At 51.6% G+C, this 22,653-nt stretch overlaps 1 protein-coding gene across 1 annotated transcript in view; it reads right to left on the bottom strand.

Moving 5' to 3' along the window:
* Nucleotides 1-19,653, bottom strand: part of LOC145720606 (protein HEG homolog 1-like) — a 35,714-nt gene extending 16,061 nt beyond the window's left edge. Inside the window, exons 1-2 of the mRNA XM_081814804.1 lie at nt 19,632-19,653; nt 19,323-19,502 (exon numbers count right to left, since the gene is read on the bottom strand). Coding sequence (XP_081670930.1) covers nt 19,323-19,502; nt 19,632-19,653 — 202 coding nt within the window. The remainder of the gene's footprint in view (nt 1-19,322; nt 19,503-19,631) is intronic.
* Nucleotides 19,654-22,653: the final 3,000 nt, after the last annotated feature.

Genomic DNA, 22,653 nt, shown 5'->3' with positions numbered 1-22,653 from the left:
TGTGGACTTTCAATATAAAGGTGGCTCCTGCAACTTGCTCAGAATCCAGCCATTTCTGAAACATCCGCACGTGAGTGGCCTGGACTACCCCGCTGAAGGACTAGCCACCCAGCACCACAGTTGCTGGCCCTGTTGACCTTAGAGACTTGTGGGCTTGGGATGCCACCTCTCCCCTCCTCCCCTCGGTTGCAGGTGCCACGGCCACCTGGATTGATGAGAAACGCCTACCTGTAGGGTCCCTCTTCACCTGGGGATCTCTCCCTTTCTTCCTGAAGGAACACAGGAGGCAACACGAAAAAGTTGCTCGCTTTCCCCATACCTTGTGAATCTGTGTTCTCTACGGGAGGGTCCTGTCGTCTGAAAGGAAACGAGCCTGCCTCCAGCTCCCTGCCTGGATCTAGAAATTCAGTGCTTCAAAAGAGAAGCTGTGGGTAAGGCGCAGACGTGGCTGAAGTCAGGCTGCCGGCGTTAGACTTCTGGTTCTACCGCGTACATGCTCGGTGACCTTAGGCAGGACACAGAATTCCTCTGGGCCTCGGCATCTTCATCTATAACAGGTGTGCTGACGGCACCTGCCACCCTGGGCTGTGACACAGTACACACAGGCGAGAGCTTCCAAGAGGACCTGGTACGCCGTGCGCGCCGCATCCATGACAGCTGCTCGGGGGATCTCGGTCAAGTTTGAACAAATAGATTTGGAGATGACCTTGGCAGGTGTGTCTCAGTCCCCCAATCCTTCTCTGGGCAGCTGAGGTGGCAGCAGAGGTCAAAACCCTCCAGTGAAAGGACGGAGGTGGGCTGAGTGGCTGTCGGGCCACTCTCCGCAGCCTGGGGCCTCGCTCCGGCTTTGCTCTGTGACGCTCTCCTAGCAAGTGCAGGGAGAGGCTGGGGGCGCCCAGGGTGAGAGCCGGGCCCACCCCTGGCATGACGAGCCCCCGATGTCACTGGCCCAGGGTTCCAGAAGAACAGTATCCCACTGCCCCCGGTTTAGCTCTGGATGTCCCTCCACTTCTCTTATTGCCTATGAATTATTCTTCAGAAAGGGGTTTACCAACCACGCAGCCCGCCAGGGCCGCCCCGTCCCCAGCTCTGCCACACCGAGGTCTCTTTTGATTATGGACATACAAGTGCTTTATGTGATTCCACGCGGCAGCTTGGGGACAACAATGGGTCAAATGCTCAAATATTTATCGAGGCCCAAGGATGAATCCTTTCAGAAGCCCTGAGTTGTTGAGGGCTACTGTGGTTGAATTTTGTTTTCGGTGTGGCTCCCTATTCAGCACAGGTGTAAACCCCGAGTGGGAGAGAAATTCAGAGTAAAGTGGACAGGAGTCAGCAGGGACCTACCACACACAGGGGAAGCTATCCAGGAACCTGCTCTGACGCTTAGTGCAGAAGAGAAATGGCCCTGGAGAAATGGAAAGAAGGGATGGCTCAGGCTTCGGAGTCTGGGCCAGATGGGGCGTGAGGAGAAGAGACTGTGCCCTACCAGATGCTCAGGGGCAGCCTCTGAAGTGGGAGGGGACACCCTGAGGCTCAACGGAGGTTGGCACCTCTCACCTCACTCATCCCTCTCCCCAGATGGCCAGAGGCGATTGCTCACACCCCACTCACATGCCACACCAACCAGACTTGCATTGGAGTTGAGATATCCCGATTCCCTGGGTGTTTTTTGAGCTGGAGGTACCATCCTTCCCTCTGCACTCAGCGCCCTGGGTCAGGCCATCCCTCTCCCTTGTACCATGAATGGCTATTCAATTAACAAGAGACTTTCATTGCTTTGACTGTTTTTTTCCCCCAAGTTGTTGACAACTTCCACTTCTGTAGTGTCTTAATGTTCCAAAACATCTGTTTGTGAACCAACGTCAGGGATGCTATAGCACAGCCCAGGAGTAGGATTTCCTAATTAGCAGCTGCTACAGAGTCAACTCCTCACCACCCACCCCATGATTTGGGGGTTTTCAACTTGCATTGTTTCTGAGCTGTGGAGTGGGTGTGTCCCGGCTGTATGCTGTGTCATCCAAAGAGGCGATTTCCTCCCAGAGGGCCCAGCCCGCTCCCACACGGCACCATCCCCCGCTCCTGCGGGCCCTATGTCACAGAGTGAAAGCAGCCTCCCTTTATTTTCATTTCCCTCCATTTAGATTCAGATTTCACAAACATCTATTCAGTGCTTAACACATGCTAAGTATTTTTACAGGCATTTATCTCATTTAATGAGAATGACAACTGGTCAAGTGGGTATCGTGGCACCCGGGGACACTGAGGGGCAACAAGGTTAAGTGGGTGTTCAAGGTCATGCGCTCAATGGCAGAGAGACACAATCTGAACCCAGGTTTCATTCCACCACATCCCAGCTTATTCCGTGACGTGGGGCCGGTCAGTATAATGTCCCTTGGTCTTCAAACTCCTGCCGCAAGCCCATCGGCACTGCCCTGCTCCTCCCTAAGAGGAGTGACACAGTGTGCGTCACATGGGCTGTGGAATCTGACGGACTTGGTTTGATTACAACTGCACTTACCAGCAGGAAGACTGAGCAAGAAGACCTCTACATCAGCTTCTCAGAGATGATTTTCATGGGTCATGAAAAGAATAATAAAGAAAGAGTGGAAGCAGAATGGAGAATGAGTTTGAGGGACAAGAAAAGCCTGCTTTCAAAATATGAAGTTAGGGGTGATGTTATCACTTCCAAGTGGAAATGTCTGACGGGTGGTTAAAAATTTGGGACTGTCAGAGGGAAGGATGAGAAGATGGGGTATGAAGGACAGAATTAAGGGGAACCTTGGATCAGAGGGAGAAGAAGAGTCTGTGAAGGAGACAGAGGACCAGGGAAGGCTAGGATGAATTAGAAGTAGCAGCCAGGAAGGTGATGAATGCCGGGACACAGCAGAGAGGCTCGAGCAGGCCTGTAGAAAGGGTGAAAGGCCACGGATTAGTCAACCAAAGCCCCCAGGACTTTCCTGAGAGTCGCCTGGCAGACCACATGTTTACAATCTGGGAAGCACTTTTTTTTACAGGATAATTTCAGGCGGGCTAAATTATCCTGTTAGATCCTGACATTCTGAGTGGCTGGCAAGATAGGAATTCCTGCACCATTTTAGGAAGAAAAGGCTAAGACCCAGTACTGAGGTCACCTGCCCAGAGTAACCCAGAACTAAGTGGCAGGCTGGAGACAAGAGCCCTGCGCTTTCTTTCTGGGGTCTTTGCTAATTAACCACACCCAAACGAAACCAACGAGGACAGAGAAGAGAGAAGTTCAGCCAACTCTTCCCAAACTAATTTGTGGCATGCAGCCTGCTTCGCTAGCTAGCATCCGCAGTGCTTTGCATCATTCATTCTGGCCAAAGTTGGGAAACTGCCGGGGTTGACTTTGGTGCCCCCATCCCTCTCCGAAAGTGACCCCTGCCCTTAGGGATCATAGCAACCAACTAGTCTGACCTCAGATAACAGGAACAGGGCCCAACAGGGGCAGGAACAGTTCCAAGTCCACAATACAGCCAGTATTAATTTATAAATTAAAAAAAAAAATGTTTACTTTCATACTCATGGGGATGGCTATTATCAAGGAAAAAAAAAGAAAAAGAAAAAGGGAAGTAAGTGTTGGTGAGAACTTAGAGAAATTGGAACCTTCGTGCATTGCTGCTGGGAATAGAAAACGGTTCAGCCACTGCAGAAAACGGTTTGGCCACTCCTTAAAAACTTACACATAGGATTACCATACAATCCAGCAATTCCACTGCTAGGGACCACACAAAAGAACTGAAAGCAAGGAACCAAACAGATGTTTGGACACCCATATTCACTGCAGCATTATTCACAAGAGCCAAAAGGTGGAAGCTACCCAAGTATCCACTGATGGAGGAATGGATAAGCAAAATGGGCTAATACATACAACAGGATGTTACTCGGCCTTAAAAAGGGGGGAAATTCTGACACCTGCTACCTGAATGAACCTGGAAGACATCATGCTGGGTGAGATAAGCCAGTCACAAGAGAATATTATATGGTCCACTTATATGAGGTGCCTGCAAGAGGCAAAGTCACAGAGACAGAAGGCAGAATGGAAGTTTGCATGGGCTCGGGGGGAGGGAAGCACGGGGAGTCCTGACCTAACGAGTTCCTATCTGGGATAATGAAACAGAAAGTGGTGGTGGTTGTAGAAGCACAACACTTGAATGTACCCAATGCCAAGAACGTGTACACTTCAAAACGGTGAAAAATGGCAACTTCTATGTTATGTATATTTTGCCACAATAAGAAAAAATGTATTTACTGAGCATCAACCACACACAAGATACTGTGGAATCTGCCTCAAGGGGCCTATCGCTTCCAAGAGAGCTCAGTGATGCTGCCAATGGCCCTGGGTTGTGAGAAGTGGCCCAGCTGGGCAGAGAAGGTGCTCTGGGAGTTTGGAAGGTGCAGGGCTGGGACCAGATTCCCATCCTCCTTTCCACGGCTGCACTCTCTCTCCATATCACTGCCTTCACCCCAGGAATCCAACAACTGAGGGGGATTTCCTGCCGGATGGCCAGCAGGTGGGAGATTTGGGGGCAGGCAGGAACCTTGGGGGCATGGAGGGAAGGCGGCTCGATCTCACCAGAGGGCAGCCGCCTACTCAGCTCAGCTGCCCTGGGCTGTGTTTTGAAACACTGCTGCGGATGTAATGATTCTGGGTGGAGGACGTTTAGGAGCCAAATGAGTTTGTGTGAACAAAAGGCAGCCCTCGATTGGGGACTGTGCAGGGCTCTCGGGGAGTTTCATTTCCTTCCTTGCTCTTGCCCTGAAAGGAGCAACCCTAAGAAAAACTATACACATTAAGAAGTGTTTAGACCTGAGACCCAATGATCTATCTGATTTTTAAAAACAGATCCCCCTGGAACAGCCTCTAGTAATGAAAAGTATAAAACGTACAAGGCGCTTTATCCTCCCCTCCCTGTGAGAGTGGGCTTTTGTCTAGCTGAGCGTCCTCCTTGGGGGAGCAAGGCAGGCTTGTGGGACTGAGCCGTGACCCAGAATGGGGCTGGCCTGGAGCCCCTGAGTTTGGGGTCAGGCTTCCAGGAACAGAATCTCCTCTGAGGTAGCCTGGGGGTGCTAAGGAGGGAAGCAGGCCAACGCAGGCAGGAGAGGAAGATGAAGGACTCTGATGTGACCTTGTGTTCCTTGCTTTAAAAATAATTCTATAGGCTTAAAAAAAAAAAAAAAAGGCCTTGAGAAAAAGCCCTGGGGTCAGGTCAGAAGATTCCCATTCAATTAAATAAGTAAACAAAAAGGCTCTCTGTCTCTCTGCAGGGTGGGGGTGGGGGGGGTGCTATCTTGTTCCTGGGCACAGCTATCTATCTGGTGCCTGTTTTCTCTGCCCCTCTCATCTTTTGAAAAAGAAACACCCAGCAGAGGGGCTGAAGAGGAGGCTTTTCGGCACGGGCAGTTTTGAGAAGGGGGCCTGTGGTGCCTGGAGGCGAAGCTGGGGGGGTGGGCAGGGAAGCAGGCCTGTCTCCCTCCCGTGTTGTCACCCTAACATTCACTCACACCCAGAGAGGAAGCCCGGTGGCAGAGCTCCACCAAAGGAGGGCTGCCAGCTTGGCGAAACAATAAAAAGGCAAGGAAAAACATCCTGGTTCCGAGGAGGAAGAGGGAGGCGGGCAGGAGGCGGGCGGGAGGACAAAATGAGATGCAGCCCTGGGCCTTCACACACGCTGTGTGTGGCCACCTGACTTTTGCTAAATTCTGCCCTTAATTTGTTCCGCAGCCCTGTGTGATGGGGTCCGGGACTCTAAGGCAATCAGAGAACATCATTTGTTTGGAAAGTTTACAGTGTTAGAAGATGTACACAGTGGGATGATGCCACGGCACAAAGGGCCTGCTGAGCTGGGCAGGGAGAGAGAGCAGGACAGGGCTGTCACCGCCTGTCCCAGAGCGGGGTGCTCTCGCCCCTGGCCCCATGGGAGCCCGTGGGGGTGCATAAATAAAACCTATTTGAAGACATAAATTAAAAGTTTACTAATGGGCTTTTACAGTTAAGATTGGGAAACTTGACACTCAATTCAAATATAACCAATATCTTTTAAATCAGTTGTATGCCACAGCTAGTTAGGAAAGAGATAAAATAGAGGGAGAAGAAAGGAAGAAGGAAGAAGAGAGAAATAAAACAAAACGGAAAGGAGAAACTTAGAGAGGGAAAGAGATTAAAGTTAGGGAGATTAATGACCAAAACAGGGTCATTACAATGATGATGACGACGATGATGATGATGATGATGACGATGACGATAATGATGACAATGACGATGATGACGATGACGATGATGACGATGATGACAATGACGATGGCCACGGCAGCCCGAGGTAGCACTGCCAGGCATTTCACATAGACTGTCCCAGTCAATCCTCACCCCAACCCTGGCAGGTAAGCGCCATTACTACCCCATTTTGTTGATAAGGAAACTGAGGTGTAGAGAGATCAAGTAGATGGCCCAAGGTTCCAGAGCAAATAATACACTGGGACCCCAGCCCAGGTCTGACTCCAAAGGCCAATCTAAAAAACCTAAAAAACAACAACAACAAAAAACCCAAAACCCAGAAATAAAAAAAGAATGAAGGATAAGAAAGGAAAGCGCAAGACGAAGACAAAGAGCTACAGAGAAATGGCAATGTGTTCTGAAAGGGAAAGCCAGAGAGACATAGGCAGGGCTCCTCAGGTGGGCTTCTGGGGCATCTCTCTAAGGACACCGGGATCCAAACTGCAGTTTCAGGACCCAAATGGGGATATTACATCTTGGCAGCCTATGGGGCGCACTGTCCAAAAGGAATTACGTGTACGGACAGGATTCAACAGAAGAAAGCAAGGGAGGGAGCGAAGAGTCGGTGGTGATCACGTGAGTAAGGAAAAGCCGTAAGACAAGGCTGCCAGTCGAGGTTCTGAATGTGTGACGGGGAAATCAATGGGACCATAAACAAGCAAAGGGAGGACAGGTTCTCGGGGAGGAAGGGGTGACATGTGTGCATTTATAACTGTTATCTGTTGTGTTGAAAGTGAAGCATGATAAATGTGTACATGTTTGGCAGGCGGCTGAAGGCATCGACCTGGATATCTGAAGAGAAGAAAGGTAGTTGTGGGAGTCACCCCCTCAGAGAAAAACAGGTGAAGCCACACTATGTCTTCCCTACCTAAATGCCCTCCCTGTCCCTTGGGTTTCTGGCAAAATCTGACTCATTTCTCACAACCAGCTCAGAGAACACCACTTCCAAGAAGCCTTCCCCCAAGAACTCGCTCCCTCTTGACTACTGTGTTATCGTGTTATACAACTTTTAATTTATGTGGTCATATTTCTATGTCCCTTAGGAGAGACTGGCTCCTGGGAGGTGCTAAACCGAGTTGCAGGTGGAAGGTCAAGGGCGGGCCTGTGAAGAACATCCCACTTGGTGGGAGGGAGAGCAGATGAAAGAGCTAGTCACTCAGACCAGAGGCCGCTGACAGGACAGAGATAGGGGACTGAAAAGCGGCCAGTGAGATTTCCTAGAATGTTCTCCCTCTCTCTACCTCCTCCCCTACTTTCTACTCGTCCGCCTGCATCTGCCTGCTCGGTGAAGCCCCTCCTCACTTGGAATAATAATAAGGCCCGATGCGGTCCCGCGTTCACAGCACACCCATGCTTACAACGCCTGTCCACGTGGATGGATTTTCATTTCACCCCTACAACAGCACTGCGAGGTGGACGGAACTGGTGGTATGGTCTCCATTTTGCAGATAGGAAAACAGGCTCAGAGATGGGATTACTGGCCCAGCTCTTAGTCAGTTCACTGTATTCTGACTCAAATTACTCGCTGTGTCTGCATTTAAAGTGCATTCACAGTCATAATTATATTTGCTCCTCGTCCTCCTCGAAAGCCTTGTCAAGGAAGCAGGATAGGTATCATTAGCCCCGTTTCTAACACAGGGAAATTAAGACCCAGGGACGTGAGACAGCTGCCCCAGGCCACGTAGCTAGAAAGCGAAGGGGTTGAGACCCTCAGAGCTCTTGCGCTGTCACTGGCATCTCTCTGCCCCAACTCTGCCCATGGCTAGACACAGTAGTACACTGCGTTACCACCAGGCATGGCTATACGATAAATAATTCCTAATCAACCACAGCAATCCACCTGCCAACGAACATGGTCCTCTTCAAAGAGACCCCATTTAGACCATACTTACTCCAATAACGCTGTTATTCCTCAAGCTGTTTCCTAAAATCCTCTCTTCTTCAACAGAGCCTAAGGAATAGTCTCGAGTTCCCTGAAAAATGACACATTTCCATCCCTTGGTAATGGATTTGGGTTATTCTGGAGACAGACAAAAAGCCAAAGCCCAATCTAGTGACTGATGCAGGAGACTGAGATACGTAACCCCATTTTGGGTCCAGGATGATGTTTAAGTGCAAAGAAAACACCAGCGAGTTGTCTTGTGACAACTGGCTCGACAGGTGGCTCCAGACGGCTTCAAATGCTTTTCGAGGGGTGTGTCAATAACCTCAAAAGAGTATGACCTGAAGGAGAATACCTTTTGGCCACAGAGGTCCTACTATGATTTTAAAGGCCTATTATTTTGGAGTCACACCTCACATACTGCTTTTATCGAATCCTTACTGCTCCATGTGCATTAATCTAGTCTCCTCTGATGATTATGGGTGAGGGCTGTGTGGGTGGCACTTAGTTTTTCTGACTTCAAGTCTCCAAATCTTGCTCTTTCCTCCCTGCATTTGAAGCTAAGGATGGAGAGAAAGTTCTAGGAATACCAAGAAGTGAGGTTGGCAGGGCCCATGTGTGGGCAGGGGGATAAAGTAACAAATGTCCTTGGAAGGTGGACTTGAGCCCCTTGCATTCAGAACTTGTCCCCCATCCAAAGAACCTGGAGGTGAAGGGGGTATTGTCATCAATACAAAGGTCAGGATACACAGGCATTGGCTTCAGGAGCATCATCATGGCCAGAATTTACAGAGCTCTCCTGCCCCGGCCACAAGCAATCTGTTTTACAGAGATAGAGGACACTTACGTTCGCTAAGTAGGGCCCATTAATAGCCCATTTGACAGATGAGAATCTGAAGGCACCGAGAGGCTACCAAGGTCCCATAGCCTGCAAATGGTACCACTGGAGTTTGAACTGAGGCTGCCTGACCCCCAAGCCCGGACCGCCCCAGGTCCGTGACTGCAAAGCCACAGGGTTCTTCTCCACACCCTGGCAAGAGATGATTCCAGAAAACATCCAGGTGGCCCAGAGGCTACAGGTGTGACATTCATCCCCATGTTGAAGCTGTTTCCATCTCCCCCTACCACTACGGGAAGGAAAAATGGAGTGGTTTTTCAATACCAGCCTAACTCATGACGATCACTAGTCACGACCCTGCACAAAGAACAACGACCAGATTCCAACCTGGCGTCTCTCTCCTGTATTCCCACTATTCTGTCCTCCAAACGGACTGCTTCAGTGCACATGGACCAGGATGGCCCAGGGTCAGCTAGCGAGCTTGACCTTGGCCTCCCCCACTTCTCGTCACCCGTCTTCCTCCTTGGTCTTCATCTCCCGACTTATCAAAGACATTGAGCAGAAATCTGTCACACATGTCAAATCCGTCTCCTTGCTTCCAGTAGCCCAGTTCCTTCCCAGCAGAGACATGGGGGCTGCTGTTATTCAGGGTCTCCAGCGAGATCGAAGCCTCCCCGTGAGGCCCCCACAACCACAGGAATGAAGAGCACAGAGACTGCCCACCACACCACCTGCCCTGGTAGCTTTCCTCGAACACTTTTACGTGGCGGGAAAGCCACGAGAGTACAGTGAAGCTCAAGTACCCCAGAACCAAAGTATAGAGCAAAAGGAATGTGTCCATTTTTAACAGGCTCTGTGGAATTAGAGATGGGCTTTGTAGCTCCTTAGGAGATCTTATGACAGGAGCCCTCGGTCACGTGGGAGCAGGAGCTGCCACAGTAGCACCTGGGCAGATGTTCCCTGGGCTCGGCCGAAGACAGATGTAACCCATGCCTCCTCTCAAGGAGCTAGAGGTCCAGCGGGCTCACAGGTGTCCCTCACACAGGCTCCACAGCTCCTGGACCCTGAGCTAAGAAGCCAGGTGTTGAGTCTCCTCACACTTCAGGCCGGCATCAGGGAAGTCAGGAGGTATTCACAGGATAAACCTGACACCCTTAGAAATGAAGCTTTTAGCACGGGATGGACCAACCCCTTATTTCTTAAGTAAAGAAATGGAGGCCCAGGGCAGGACGCAATATGCCCAAAGTCACCCCATGTCTAAGAGGCAGAGCCAGACCTTGACCCTGAGCCTTCTGGTGCCTCTGGAGTGGTCGGAGCCTCTACGTCTGGCCACTCCACATTGCTGGAATACCATTTCCACACCCAGCTATAGCTCTGTCACTATCCTGGCTGTGAAATTGCTTCACTGGTTTCCAGAACCTTTCTGGGAATAACTATGTCTGTGAAATGCAGCCAGTCACATCACTCAGTTGGAAGTGTCTGGATTTGTCAGATATCTCCCAATCTAAGGAGACCTCTCATCTTGTATCATGTCCTGAACAAAGAGACCAAAAGTTTGAGCACAAAGTAAAATTTACTCACCCTGGCTGGAAATCAACCAGGGGAGATGAGCCAAAAGAGTGAGAGCCCCCTTCCCTTCCCTACTTACTTTGGAAATAAGTCTATCATTTAATGAATAAAGAAAGCCTTTTGGGGGTGGGGCAGAGGGAGAGGGAGAAAGAGAATCCTAAGCATGTTCCACGCCCAGCACAGAGCTCGGGGCTCGATCTCATGACCCTGAGATCATGACCTGAGCTGAAGTCAAGAGTCAGGGGCTTAACCGACTGAGCCACCCAGGCATTCCAAGAAAGCTTTATAAAGGTCCCTTTAAACCCAGAGAGTCTAGGATTCTCTGAATGTGAAGAGAATTCTCAAAATGTTCTTACAGACCCAAAACAGACATCTAATTTTGCCCAGTATGCCGCAATTTAAAGGATCAGTTATTGCCAATGAAATGACTCTCATTTAGAAAGATACAAGGTCCCTGTGGCATTCTCTTGCCCCATCCCAAATTTTGCATTCCAGTTCTTTCTAAAATACTTGTGTTTCCCTTCTGCCTGGCCACTTTGCCCACAGCATTCGACTAGGCTGCCTCCCTGCCCAGAACGTAGCCCCGCTGACACAACATGCTGGAGAGCTTCCTGCCGGCTCTGGAGGAATCCACCTCCATCAGCGGTGTCCGCCATGTTCCTGCTAGTCAGACGCCCTGCAAAGTCTGTCACCCACCAAAACATCCTCTCTTCAACTTGATTCCCACCACAGGATGAGGTGGAGCCCCAGAAGCTTCCAGAAATGTGGTTAGTAGAGAGATGCTGTGATTGGCCACACCCAACACACACACACACATACACACACCACTCTCAGAAGACATCCGGATGAAAAAGAAAGGCAGGAGAAAGCTACTGTATTTTAATCAATCTGCCTGCTAATACACAGGGTGTGGTGAGATATACACAATCATACCATGCTGTTGAAATAATTGGGTACCATTTGGTAGAGCAGTGTCAGGAATCTTAAAATTTTCCACATTCAGGAATTAACACTAAGCAAATAATCAGAGACAAATATAAAAACTGATGCACAACTATGTTCATCACAGCGTTATTTATGACAGTGAAAAACTGGAAACAGTTATATATCCAATAAAGACATAGCTAAAAGTTATAATGGAATGGTATCCTTTCTGGATATCATATGGAAATACACATGTATCATATATATGTGGGGTGTGTGGGGGGGTGTGTCCTATTTTTTTAAGTAAGCTCTATGCCCAATGTGGGGCCCAAACTCATAACCCCGAGATCAAGAGTCACATGCTTTACTGACTGAGCCAGCCAGGTACCCTTGTGTATCCTATTTTGAAATACATAATTTTATATTCCTTATAAATGAAAAATGTAACAATTGCAAATGTTTTAATATACTTCTAGTAATTGGAATATAGGTGATATTTTATTTGTTGCTTTCATTTTTCTATAACTTCCAAATTGTATATGCTACACACATAAAACTTATAAAATCGGAAAAAAAGAAACGTTATGATTTTTAGAAGGCAAAGATGACGATGCAGCTTGGAAAGACCTCAATGCCTGCACTTTGTCTGGAGCCTAAGTCAACAATGTCACCTCACGGCCTCACTGTTGACTGACAGCAAGGCGGGCTTCCAGAAGACACAAATGTCAGGGAGGGCCCCCTGCCTGACAGGGACACGCAGCCTTGCCCTCCGACAGCTCCTGGGCCAACAAGGGAGCAGCCCAGGCACCCCAGACTGCGTCTCTGCGCTCTCCCTCGGCTGGAGAACACAACTGTCCAGTCCACTGTCCCACTGCACTGAGAGGTAAAGCCTGAGGAAGGTGTTGCCCGTCCCATGTTTGATGATCCAAGAACACGAGGGCTGCTCAGTCAGAGAAATATTACTGCAAACATGCATTCTTCTTTCTACCTCCAATTTTTGTATTTGGACCTATTTTCCCTTTGAGCAACCGTTTATTCAACATATACCGTGAGTGCTTACCACGTGTCAGGCACCAAACTAGGCCCTGCCTTCCGCCTTCACTTCCTGTCTTGTCTTCCCAGCGTACTCTCCACATCACTCCTCTGCTCAACCCCCTCATGGTGCCAAGCAGAAAATCTGACCTTCCTGCCATGGTTCTCAGGGCCCTCGGTGATCTAGCCACAGTGCTCTTCCTTCTTTCCAAACCCAAGACATGCAAGCTGGTTCTGGCCTTCGCACTGGCTGTTTCCCCTGCCTGGAGGGCCAGTTCCACTGTGGGCAGCGGACATCGCGCGCCAAGTCTGCAGGACAGGACGGGGTCTGGCACGGACATGCAACTGCCTGGCGTGGTCAGAAAGGGAGCCGGGCAAGAAGAGGCCAGGGAGTCCGCAGGGCAGGTCCTGCAGACCTGGTATTCCAGCAGGGAGTCTGGATTTTTGATTTGATTTTATTTTATCCTAAGTACAATGCAAAGCCCTTGGAGGGTTTTTAGCCTGAGAGTGAGGTGACCTGAATTACATTTAAGAAGATCGCTCTGGGCTCTGTGAAGGTGGATCCGAGGGAGCGCGTGAGTGGAGGCAGGGAGAGCAAAACAGAGCTGTGCAGATTGTGAGGGCAGATGTGCGATCTAGGGAGAAGCAGAAGCAACTGGAGTCCCCTTCCCCAACTAGAACAGAGATGCAGAGGGTGGGGGAAGCAGATGCATGTTGAGTGCTTCTCAGCTTCTCATTTAAGTAACTAGTGGATCATGTTGCCAATTCCTGATGGCAGAGTAGGGAGTCCACACCAGATTTAGGGGGTGGGAATCAAGAGTTGCTGTCTCTGTTAAACTTCGCCTCATGCGGCTGGCATCTGCTGTCGCCCCCAAGGTGAGCAAACTTCTTGCGCTCTCACAGGCTCCCCCGAACTTGTCAGGATCAATGCCGTGGTCTTTCCCCGGCTCCTATTTCCCTTTAACCTGGATAATACCAGGATGAGCCAGCAAGTCCAGGCAGGTTTGTGCTAACCTACATGCACCTCCACAGCCGCCTTTTACGCATAACCCAGGCACTACGTTCGAATCCGCTGCCCAGGCACAGCTGGCCTCCAAACTGCCCGCTCGCAGCTGCACCTGCAGGCCGGGCTGGCCCTGGGCGGGTGCCGCTTCCTCTCTCACCATCTACACTGGCCGGGTCAGAGCCTGCCTCCTCCTCTCCAGTGGCTCCCGCTGCCGTTGAGGGTCAGCCCTCCAGGCTGACGCTGGGCCCGGCTTCCCCCTCGTTCAGGTCCACGTCCACGACTGTCTGCATGACACTTCCGCCGGGACAGGCTGCAGGTTTTACAGCGAAAGCACCTCCAACCGAGGCAGCCTCTCGACAGGCAAGCCAGTTCCTACCCTTGTCCCCGTCATCCCCTCGGCCAGGCAGTGACCAGGCTCTCCCGCCTTCCTCCTGTAAATGGTCCCTGCAGTGCTCCCTTTCAATGTCCACTGCCCCCATTCCAGTCTGTGCCTTCAGTGTTTTCCTCCCAACATGTTGATAAACTGCGTGCCCGCATTCCCCGATTTCTGACGTGAGTCCTGGACTGTAGGAAGGGCAGACCCACATGTGGTTCATCCGTGAGCCCCAGCACCAAACACAAAGGAACACTGACCAAGCAAACGTACTACTCCTTCCTCAAGAGCTTTCAGAGGCTCCTCAGTGCAGACTGACAGAAACAAACGCAAGTTGGCCTCTAAAGCCCTCCAAGATCGGCCCGAATCCTCCTTTCCAGTCCAGTCTCCACTCCACTGACTCTGGACCCTAACAGGTCTCCTCTTCCCCGGACTTCCTGGCCACTGACCACTTCCAATTGAAAAGTCAAGCTTTTCAGGGGCACCTGAGTGGCTCAGTCGGTTAAGCACCAGACTCTTGATTTCGGCTCAGGTCATGGGACTGAGCCCCTAGTTGGGTTCCTCACTCAGTAGGGAGTCTGCTGGAGATTTTCTCCCTCCCCCTCTCTCTGCCCCTTCCTTCTCCCCCCACCCCTCCCCACCCCCGCTCTCTCTCTCTCTAATTTTTTAAAAAAGATTTCATTTATTTATTTGACAGAGAGAGTGAGCGCACAAGCGGTGGGGATGGACAGAGGGAGAGGGAGAAGCAGACTCCCTGCTGCACAGGGAGCCCGATGCAGGGCTCGATCCCAGGACCCCGGGATCAAGACCTGAGCCAAAGGCAGACGCTTAACCAACTGAGCTACCCAGGTGCCCCTAAAATAAATAAATAAATTTTGTAAAAAGAAAAGGAAAAGAGGTAGGTGTCAGTCTTGAGCTTTTCAGTCTGTGGGATTTTGCTGATGCCAATACCCTACCCACTCTGTGCTATCCACATCCCAGTCCACACCCTCCTCCGGCCTGGATTAGCGGCCCCCAGCAACCTCTCCACCTCTCCAGTCACCTCTCTCTACACCATTCCTTGGGTCAGTATGATCTCCTTGTGGCCTTTCTTCAGTTCCGGATCACTAACACACCATCATTTTACTAGTTACCGTGTGGATGCCGGTGCTCCAACAAGGCTCCTGTCCTCTGGGGGCGCCCCATCCCCTGGCAGAGCTCCCCAGGCATAGAAAGAGCTCTGTCAGTGTTTTCTGGCTTACAGATTAGCCAAGCTGACACAGCCTGACACATCTGCCACACGCCAACAAGAGGGGAAAGCCAGGATAGAAACATCTTTGTTCTGTCTGTGCAAGATGAACAGGCAATGGGTCGAAGAGAGCATGCACAGCCGTTAGGAAGAAAACAATTTTATAGCCTCTGAATCGGGGTACAGACTGTCATCTGTTCTCTGCTTGCTTTGTGAGACTCTCTGAGACGGCAGAACACCACTCCCAGCCAGCTCGGCAGGGCCCCTGAAGTCACAGGGGACCACCAGGAGGCACAGACTCCTTCCCCAGCCCCCCAGGACTAAGTACGTGGTCACTGCCCAGCTGGGCACCAAACCTCTTTTGTTCTTCCTCTACCCACACCAGTTCAGGTCTTGGGCAGAAAACACCAGTTCGGCATTTGCACACCCATCGAGGGAAGCAATAAAAGGGCTCCTGCAAGGTTAAAAGGATGTGGCTTTTAAACACACACACGCCACAGAGAATCCCTTTCCCCACACCCTTCCTTCTATTTGGAGCAGCCTCCATCAAAGCAAGTAGGCTTCTCAGGAACCCCCACCACGACCCCTCCCAGCCTCAGCCAGGGGAGAGGTAGCCACCCGCTCTTCCCTATGGGGCCGCCTCCTGCCCAGCGTGGGGCCTTGCTGCATGGTGTAATGCTTCTCCCCCGGCAGCTCCAGCTAGTTGGCCTGAAAAGTTACAGCACTTCAGGGGACAGCTATGTAGCAGCCCAGGAGGGGCTGGGCTCACAGCGCTTCCTTTGCTCGAGGGAGCTGCATTTTTCTAAGATTATTATTCCTTGGGCTAGCTGCTCAGCTACTCAACGTCATTTCCCCTTTGGGTGGGAAAGTTCTTTCCTTCTGCATTGATTCTCATTAAGACTTAAGCCTTTTTCTTCCCCTTTCATCTGCAGATCTCACAATTAAAGCATGGTCCATGGAGCACAAAAAAATCAAGGCATATAAACTTAAGCACTCAGAACTGCGGCTCAGAAGCCCGAAGTTGTTCCAAAACACACACACACACCGAGAAAAAGAAAATCTCTAGGACTTAGCATCTTCTCAATCTCCACCAGCTCAAACACCAGCAACGAACTTCATCTGAACAGCTGGCAGGGTGATAGGTGGGTACACAAGTGGGGGACTGGCAGCCTAATGCAGGCAAACACCCCACAGAGGGAACACAAGTGTGCTTACTCAGTAGCGAGAGTCCTGAACTCTGCCAAGAGGAAAGGGCTAGAAATGGCCCCAAGGAAGAAAAGGACATCTCTGGTCCCTGTTGTGGACACCCATGTATCCAGAAGCCCAAGCCATGTGTGCCAGGCACTGACCACCAGTATGCCAACAGCAGAAGGGGCTACAGGCAGTTTCCCCAACAGTCAAATGAAGCACATTATTTCTAAGACTTAGGGCTCATTACCTGCAGGAGTGAGCACCTCCCCAAACACAAAAACAGTACTACAGAGCCTGGATGGCCGTCTGTCAGGAGTGCTGGAAGGGCAGATATCCTCGTGGGACTCAATGTGGACCAGAAGGCCTCTGGAAGCTCTTTCAGTGTTGAGAATTGGCTGCCTTGGGAAATAACTGATTTTACTCTGTGAGACATGGTGACCAATCAAAAAGGGTCCAAAGAAAAGCCTGAGAGTTTATTAGGAAACTCAGACTCACAGAAATCACTGCTGGCTTTCTTGTTCATTGTCTTTTCCCTCTAAGTGACATTGTGTGAACCACCACCAGATCCTCAGCCATATTAGAAGCTTCTAGCAGTTTTCAACAGGTAATCAATTTCCTCTCTTTTTTTTTTTTTTTAAGATTTTATTTATTTGTGAGAGAGAGAATGAGAGACAGAGAGCGTGAGAGGGAGGAGGGTCAGAGGGAGAAGCAGACTCCCCGCCAAGCAGGGAGCCCGATGCGGGACTCGATCCCGGGACTCCAGGATCATGACCCGAGCCGAAGGCAGTCGCTTAACCAACTGAGCCACCCAGGCGCCCTCAATTTCCTCTCTTAATCTCACCTTTCTAACATCCCACCTGAGATCCAGCCTTAAGAGCAGGCATGACTTGGGTGGGCTGTGTGGGGGTGCCAGGAGAGACCTGCTCAGGCAGGAGAAGTTTTGGACTACCTGCTTTTGGGATCTCTACGTGCATTCCTCCAAAGCCTCATGCACCCGAAGCCTCCATTGCTCTCAGCACCCCAAATGCATCAAACTGGGAAGGTTGCAAAGCCAAGACTAGCAGCATTACTGCCACACCTATGAAGAAGTGTGGGTCACTTAGGGTAGCAGGGTGTCCCTGACTAGCAAAGGAGATCAGCCCCAATTCTTACCTGCTGAGTCCCCTAAGCCAGTTCCCTCCACTGTCCCTCTCGCTGTAAAGCCCAGCTTTCTGTGATGTGTGGGGATGCCCAGCTGTGAAAAGGAAGGAGACTCGTGTGCAAGCCTTATCCAACCAGTGTCCCCACAAATCAGCATCCCTCCCACCCATCCCTAATAAGATGGGGCCCCACAGGTAAGAATGCCTGGCCACCAACCAGAGAAACCTGCCTCCAGTTCTTGGGTGTCTCCTCTGAAAGGACCTCAATCCCCTGCACTCCCTCTCCACTTAGAAAACCCACAGAATACTACACAGTGTTCCTTAGTTACTTTTCTAGTGTGAGAAAGCCAGGGAACATTCTCTTTTCTGTTGATTCCTTCCCATGGAACTTAAAACAATGTATGTTGTAAGTCATCTGAAGTCAGAGTCACAATGGGTATGTCTCTGGTAGGTCTTTTAAAGCTTCTTTCTCCCCTCCCTTCCCTTACTGTTCCTCAGTTTCTCAGTCTCGGGCCAGTGGCTTAGAAATTCACAAGGACAAGGCATTCTCCAATGATGGGAGAACTACTGAAGATGGAGTTGAGTTTTTACTGAGGACCTGACCATTTTTTTAAAAAACTTTTTTCTTATTTAATTAGAGGAAGCATCCCTAGGTTCAACGAAGCCAGCTAATTCCTATACCGGATAGTGTGTCTAATACGAGAAACTTAAATGAAGTGCCAATTAGGAAGACGAAACCTTCTCAACCTTCACCTAAACTTCGAATCAATACCTAGTGTTGCCAGCAACCTTGCTGTTCCAGAATAACCCTGAGAGAGAGCATATGCCTTGAGTCACCCACAGGAAGGCAGTGGCTAACACCACCACATTGCTGCCTGTTCAAAGCACTTTTCATTTATTTTTACTTTCATTTTGTCATGCCATCGCTAGGAGGCTAAGGGGAACAGGGATCATTACTTCCATTTCACAGATGGAGAAACTGAGATCAAAAGAGGTGACATTCCCAAGGTCACAATGGTATTGTGTTTGGAATTCCACTGGGTCCTAAGCATTTCTTCCAGATCTAAAGAAGGAACTGCATAAAAAGGTCCAGAGGAGAGGGGGCAGGTCCCTTTCTGAGCAGGATAGGCAGTGGCTATGTATGAAGCAGCGGCCCATCGGGAAAGGAAAGGGGTGGGCGGAAGAAAGGCTCAGGGACAGTCCAGTGTCCCCGTGTGCCTTGCAGGGGTTTGCCCTTGCAACCCCCCACTGCCATACCGTCGCCCCAGTTCCTCCTCTGCTTTTAGAGTGAGCCAGTAGAGTGTTGTGTTTCCAACTACATCCTTTGTCCTTTACAATATCCTCAGCGCTAGAACCCTTAAAAAATCAGTTATTTATATTTGAAAGTTAGGCTCTGTACCTGGAGAGGCCATTTCTGTATCTACAGGAAAAGAATGGAATTGGGGAATTGACGGGAAGATGTTATCGCCTCCAAGGTGGGAGAAGCGCTTTCGGAAGGTTTGCGGGGGGGGCGTGGGGGTTCTTTTCTTTTTTTCTAAGGGAGGTATGAGGGGAGACGTCCAGGGTGCACCACGGAAAACAAGTTTTCTTCCAAGGGGGGGGGGGGGGAGAACAGGACGGTCACACCCCCAGTCCCGCCACCAGCAAAAACGTCCAGGAAAGCCACTCTCCCGCTCGCCGCCCTCCCACGCGGCCTCCCCCCCTCCCCGCCGCGACCTGGGTCAGCGGGGGACCCCCGGCCGGGACCGAGCTCGCAGAGGGGCCTAGGGCAGGGGATGCGGCCCCGAAGCGCGCCCACGCCCCCAGCCCGAGGCTCCTCGGCGCCCGGCCGCGGCTCTCACTCACCCGCGCTCCCGCCTCGGGGGGCCCGGCGCGAGGGTCCCCGGCGTGTGACGGCGGCCGGCCGGGGGGCCGTGCGGCTGGGGCCGGGGGGCGCGGGCCGGCGGCGCTCCCGGGGCGGCGTGGGCGGCGGCGGCGGCAGCTCGCGCTCGGGGCCCGGCTCGGGCGGCCGCGCCGGCCCCGCTCCTGCGAGGGGCGCCCCTCTCGGCGCGCGGCGGGCCGGGGAGGGCGGCCGGCCGCGCGTCCCGGGGGCGGCCGGCGGCGGCGGCAGCAGGAGCAGCAGCAGCGGCGGCAGCAGGAGCAGCAGCAGCGGGCGCGGGAGCGGCGGCGAGGCCATGGTGGCGGCGCCCGCCCGCGCTCACATGCCCGGCGCGCGGGGCGGGCGCGGGGCGGCCGCGGGTGCGAGGGAAGCGGGCGGCGAGCGCCGCGCGGGGCCGGGGAAGTGAGCGAAGTGAGGCTGCCAGCGCAGTCCCCGCCTCAAAAGTTGTGGGGAGCCGCGGGAGGGCGGCCGGGGCCGGGCGGGCGGGCGGGCGCGGCGGAGGCGGAGGCGGCCCCGGCGCCGCTACATGCTAATTAGCCCGGGCGGGCGGCGGGCGGCGGGCGGGCGGGCGGCTCCTCCTCGGGTTGACATCACCGGCCGAGCGCGGCCGGGCCCGGGGGCGGGGAGAGGGCAGGAAGGGGGCGGGGGCCGGCCGGGGACCGCGGGGTGAGGTCCACACAGCCGGCCAACTTTGGGCTCACACACACACACACACACACACACACACACACACACACACACACACGCCCTCTCCACCCCCATTAAGGTTGCTTTGCCATTGGGAGAAAAATCAGAAAACCCGAGTCCTCCCAATCGGGAACCAGAATTTCCCAACTCCTTAAATGCGCAGTAAGTGGGTGAAAAGCGGGTACCGGGTGATGTGGTTAGCACTAACTAGATTGTACAAAGTGCTTTCATATGTGAGAGAAGTGGAACCTGTCCCCCTCTTCCCACCTCGCGTGGTCACTGCCCCTTGCTAATTTGAACTGCCCCCCTCCCCTCCCACCACCACCACACCTCCTCCAGGCCCCAGGGTTGGTGTCGGGGGTCGCTGCTGCCAAGCCTAACACCTCACCCTGTGGCCAACGCGGGAGTCACCCTATTCTCCAGAGCCTTCTCAAGCCTGGACTCCCATCCCCATAGGACCACTGCCTTTGGCTCACACAAAGAGTTCTGCAGAAATGTCACCTCCAGGACACCCAAACAGGCCACAGGGAAAAGAAAACTGTGAATTGGGGCATGGCTAGGCAAACTCATAATTAGAAAAAGGGCTGCAGATCAAAAATTAAACAAAAGGACACACAGAGATCACTGAATTTTAAATGAAAACTTTCCGGGGAGAGATTCAAAGATTTAGTGAAAACAAAATTTCCTGGCAAATAAACTTCCATTTGTGTCCATATCCCTTTCCTTCCCGGTAAATAAAGGATAAAATGTCTGTATTTTAGGGACTGCAAGCCTTTTTATTTCTAGATTGAAGAAAGAGGGGCTCAAAATGGGAAAATAATTTGCTCAAAATTCTGAAGCTAGACCCAAAGATTAAGAGTTTTACCTGTGAAGGACTGTGTGGCATTATTAATTCTGGTCCCACAGTTCAGAATTTGCAATAATCTAGACGATGTCTCAACTGAAATGAAGACTGGAGTTCCTTGGGGAATCTTGTCAGTTCCATCGGGGACTCCTGTCTGACCACCAGATGCTCAGGAAACTATGAGTATGGACTTCCCTTTCAGGCCTGACTCTCCACCCCACCCCATTTCTCCACTCCTCTCTGCTGTCTCCAGAGCTCCATGACCCCCACCTCCAGGGCAATGAGCAGATTGTGGTGTCCAGGGCAGCTGCAGATGGACCTAGGCCCACTTTCTAGTGATTCAGTCCAAGTGAGTCACTTGGCAGAAAACATGAAGGATGCTGTGTGTAAACAACCTCACCTTAAACAGGGGAGTGGGGAGTAACCATTTGGGTTTATTTTATTATGTTTGTTAAGAACCACAAAACAAATCCAACTTGCCAGGGCTCTCATGTGGAATTTCCAGGTCTTTCCAAGAAAGTACCATACAATGATCCCCCTGTAAGTAACTAGGTTTGCTTTCGTGGCCCCAGCTCAACTTCTCAGGATCCTGCTCTCATATTAACAGGCAGAACTGCCCAGCTGCCCAGACGCAGCCAGACAAGCCCCAACAGGCCAAGACGCTGTGCTCAGAGGTTCTGGTCACCGCCACTCCCTCCCTTCCTCAGAGTACTTTTCCCAGAGCATGGGTTGCCCTCCCAGGCAACCAGTGACATTCAAGGGTTTAATGGCCCTTACAGGCTTCTCACAGGGATTCAGAGATCCCACTAGAGAGTCTGCCATCACTACCAAGGCCCAAGGAGCAAATGTACACCTGGGACACATCCCTCCCTTGTAGGCAACACAGATTTCTCTCTCCCTAATCTTCTCTTTGCCTTCTAAGAGAAATAGCCAAGCTCACATCAGCTGGGAAGGGCTTCCCCTGGGGGGTGAGGAGGGGGAGACACAGGAGTAGGTGGAAGGATTGATCACAGTGAAATGGACCTGGGCACTTTTTCATCACCTTCTAGGACAGAAGAAGAGAAAACAGCAAGAGAGAGTTGGAGGCAAATAGAACCTTAGAAAGAGTAGTCAGCTGGGCCTTCGAGTCCTGGCTTGTCCTGACTTGACCGCTGTTTAACTGTGTGGTTCCGGCCTCAGTCTCCTCATCTGTAAAACAAAGATTGTTCAACATGATTGCTAAGGGGTGCTCCAGCTCTGGTGTTTTAGGGTTCAGTAAGGACCTTCTGACACCGTAGCAAGGAGGTATGAAACAGGTGTTTAAGGACATTTGTGGTGTTTCCTGCCCAGGGATATAAAAATCGAAACATGATTTTTGGTCACTATGGATGGCTTGGAAGAGGCCCTGACTGGAGCCAGGGGATAAATCAGATGACATCTCAGATCCATTCCAGCCCTGACAATCTACTGACTGAAAATGAAACAGTTGGGGAGCCAGCTTGGACCAAGTTCCCAGACCGAGTGAGGCAGGAGTCAGGCATTCCTAACCTCTCCAGCGGTGGGAGTGGGGGCCTTCCAAAGTGGTTGACAGTGAACTCCACAGTCAGCCTGCTGTCTCCCCCACCTGATACTGCCTGTAGTCAGAGCTTTTGCAGGGGCTCTCCCGGCTGCCGTGTGAGCTAGATTAGGTTTAGGCCAGATTGCGGAACTAAATCAGCCCCCCCCCAAAAGCTGCAGCTTCACGTGATCGACATTTTATTCTTCTGGTTCTCTTAGCAGCCGTAGGC

Source organism: Leptonychotes weddellii, chromosome 1 (genome assembly GCF_054177405.1).
Source record: "Leptonychotes weddellii isolate Sample4059 chromosome 1, ASM5417740v2, whole genome shotgun sequence".
Lineage (NCBI taxonomy): Eukaryota > Metazoa > Chordata > Mammalia > Carnivora > Phocidae > Leptonychotes > Leptonychotes weddellii.
The sequence above is the reverse complement of the archived record's forward strand: the minus strand, read 5'-3'. Positions and strand labels throughout refer to the sequence as shown.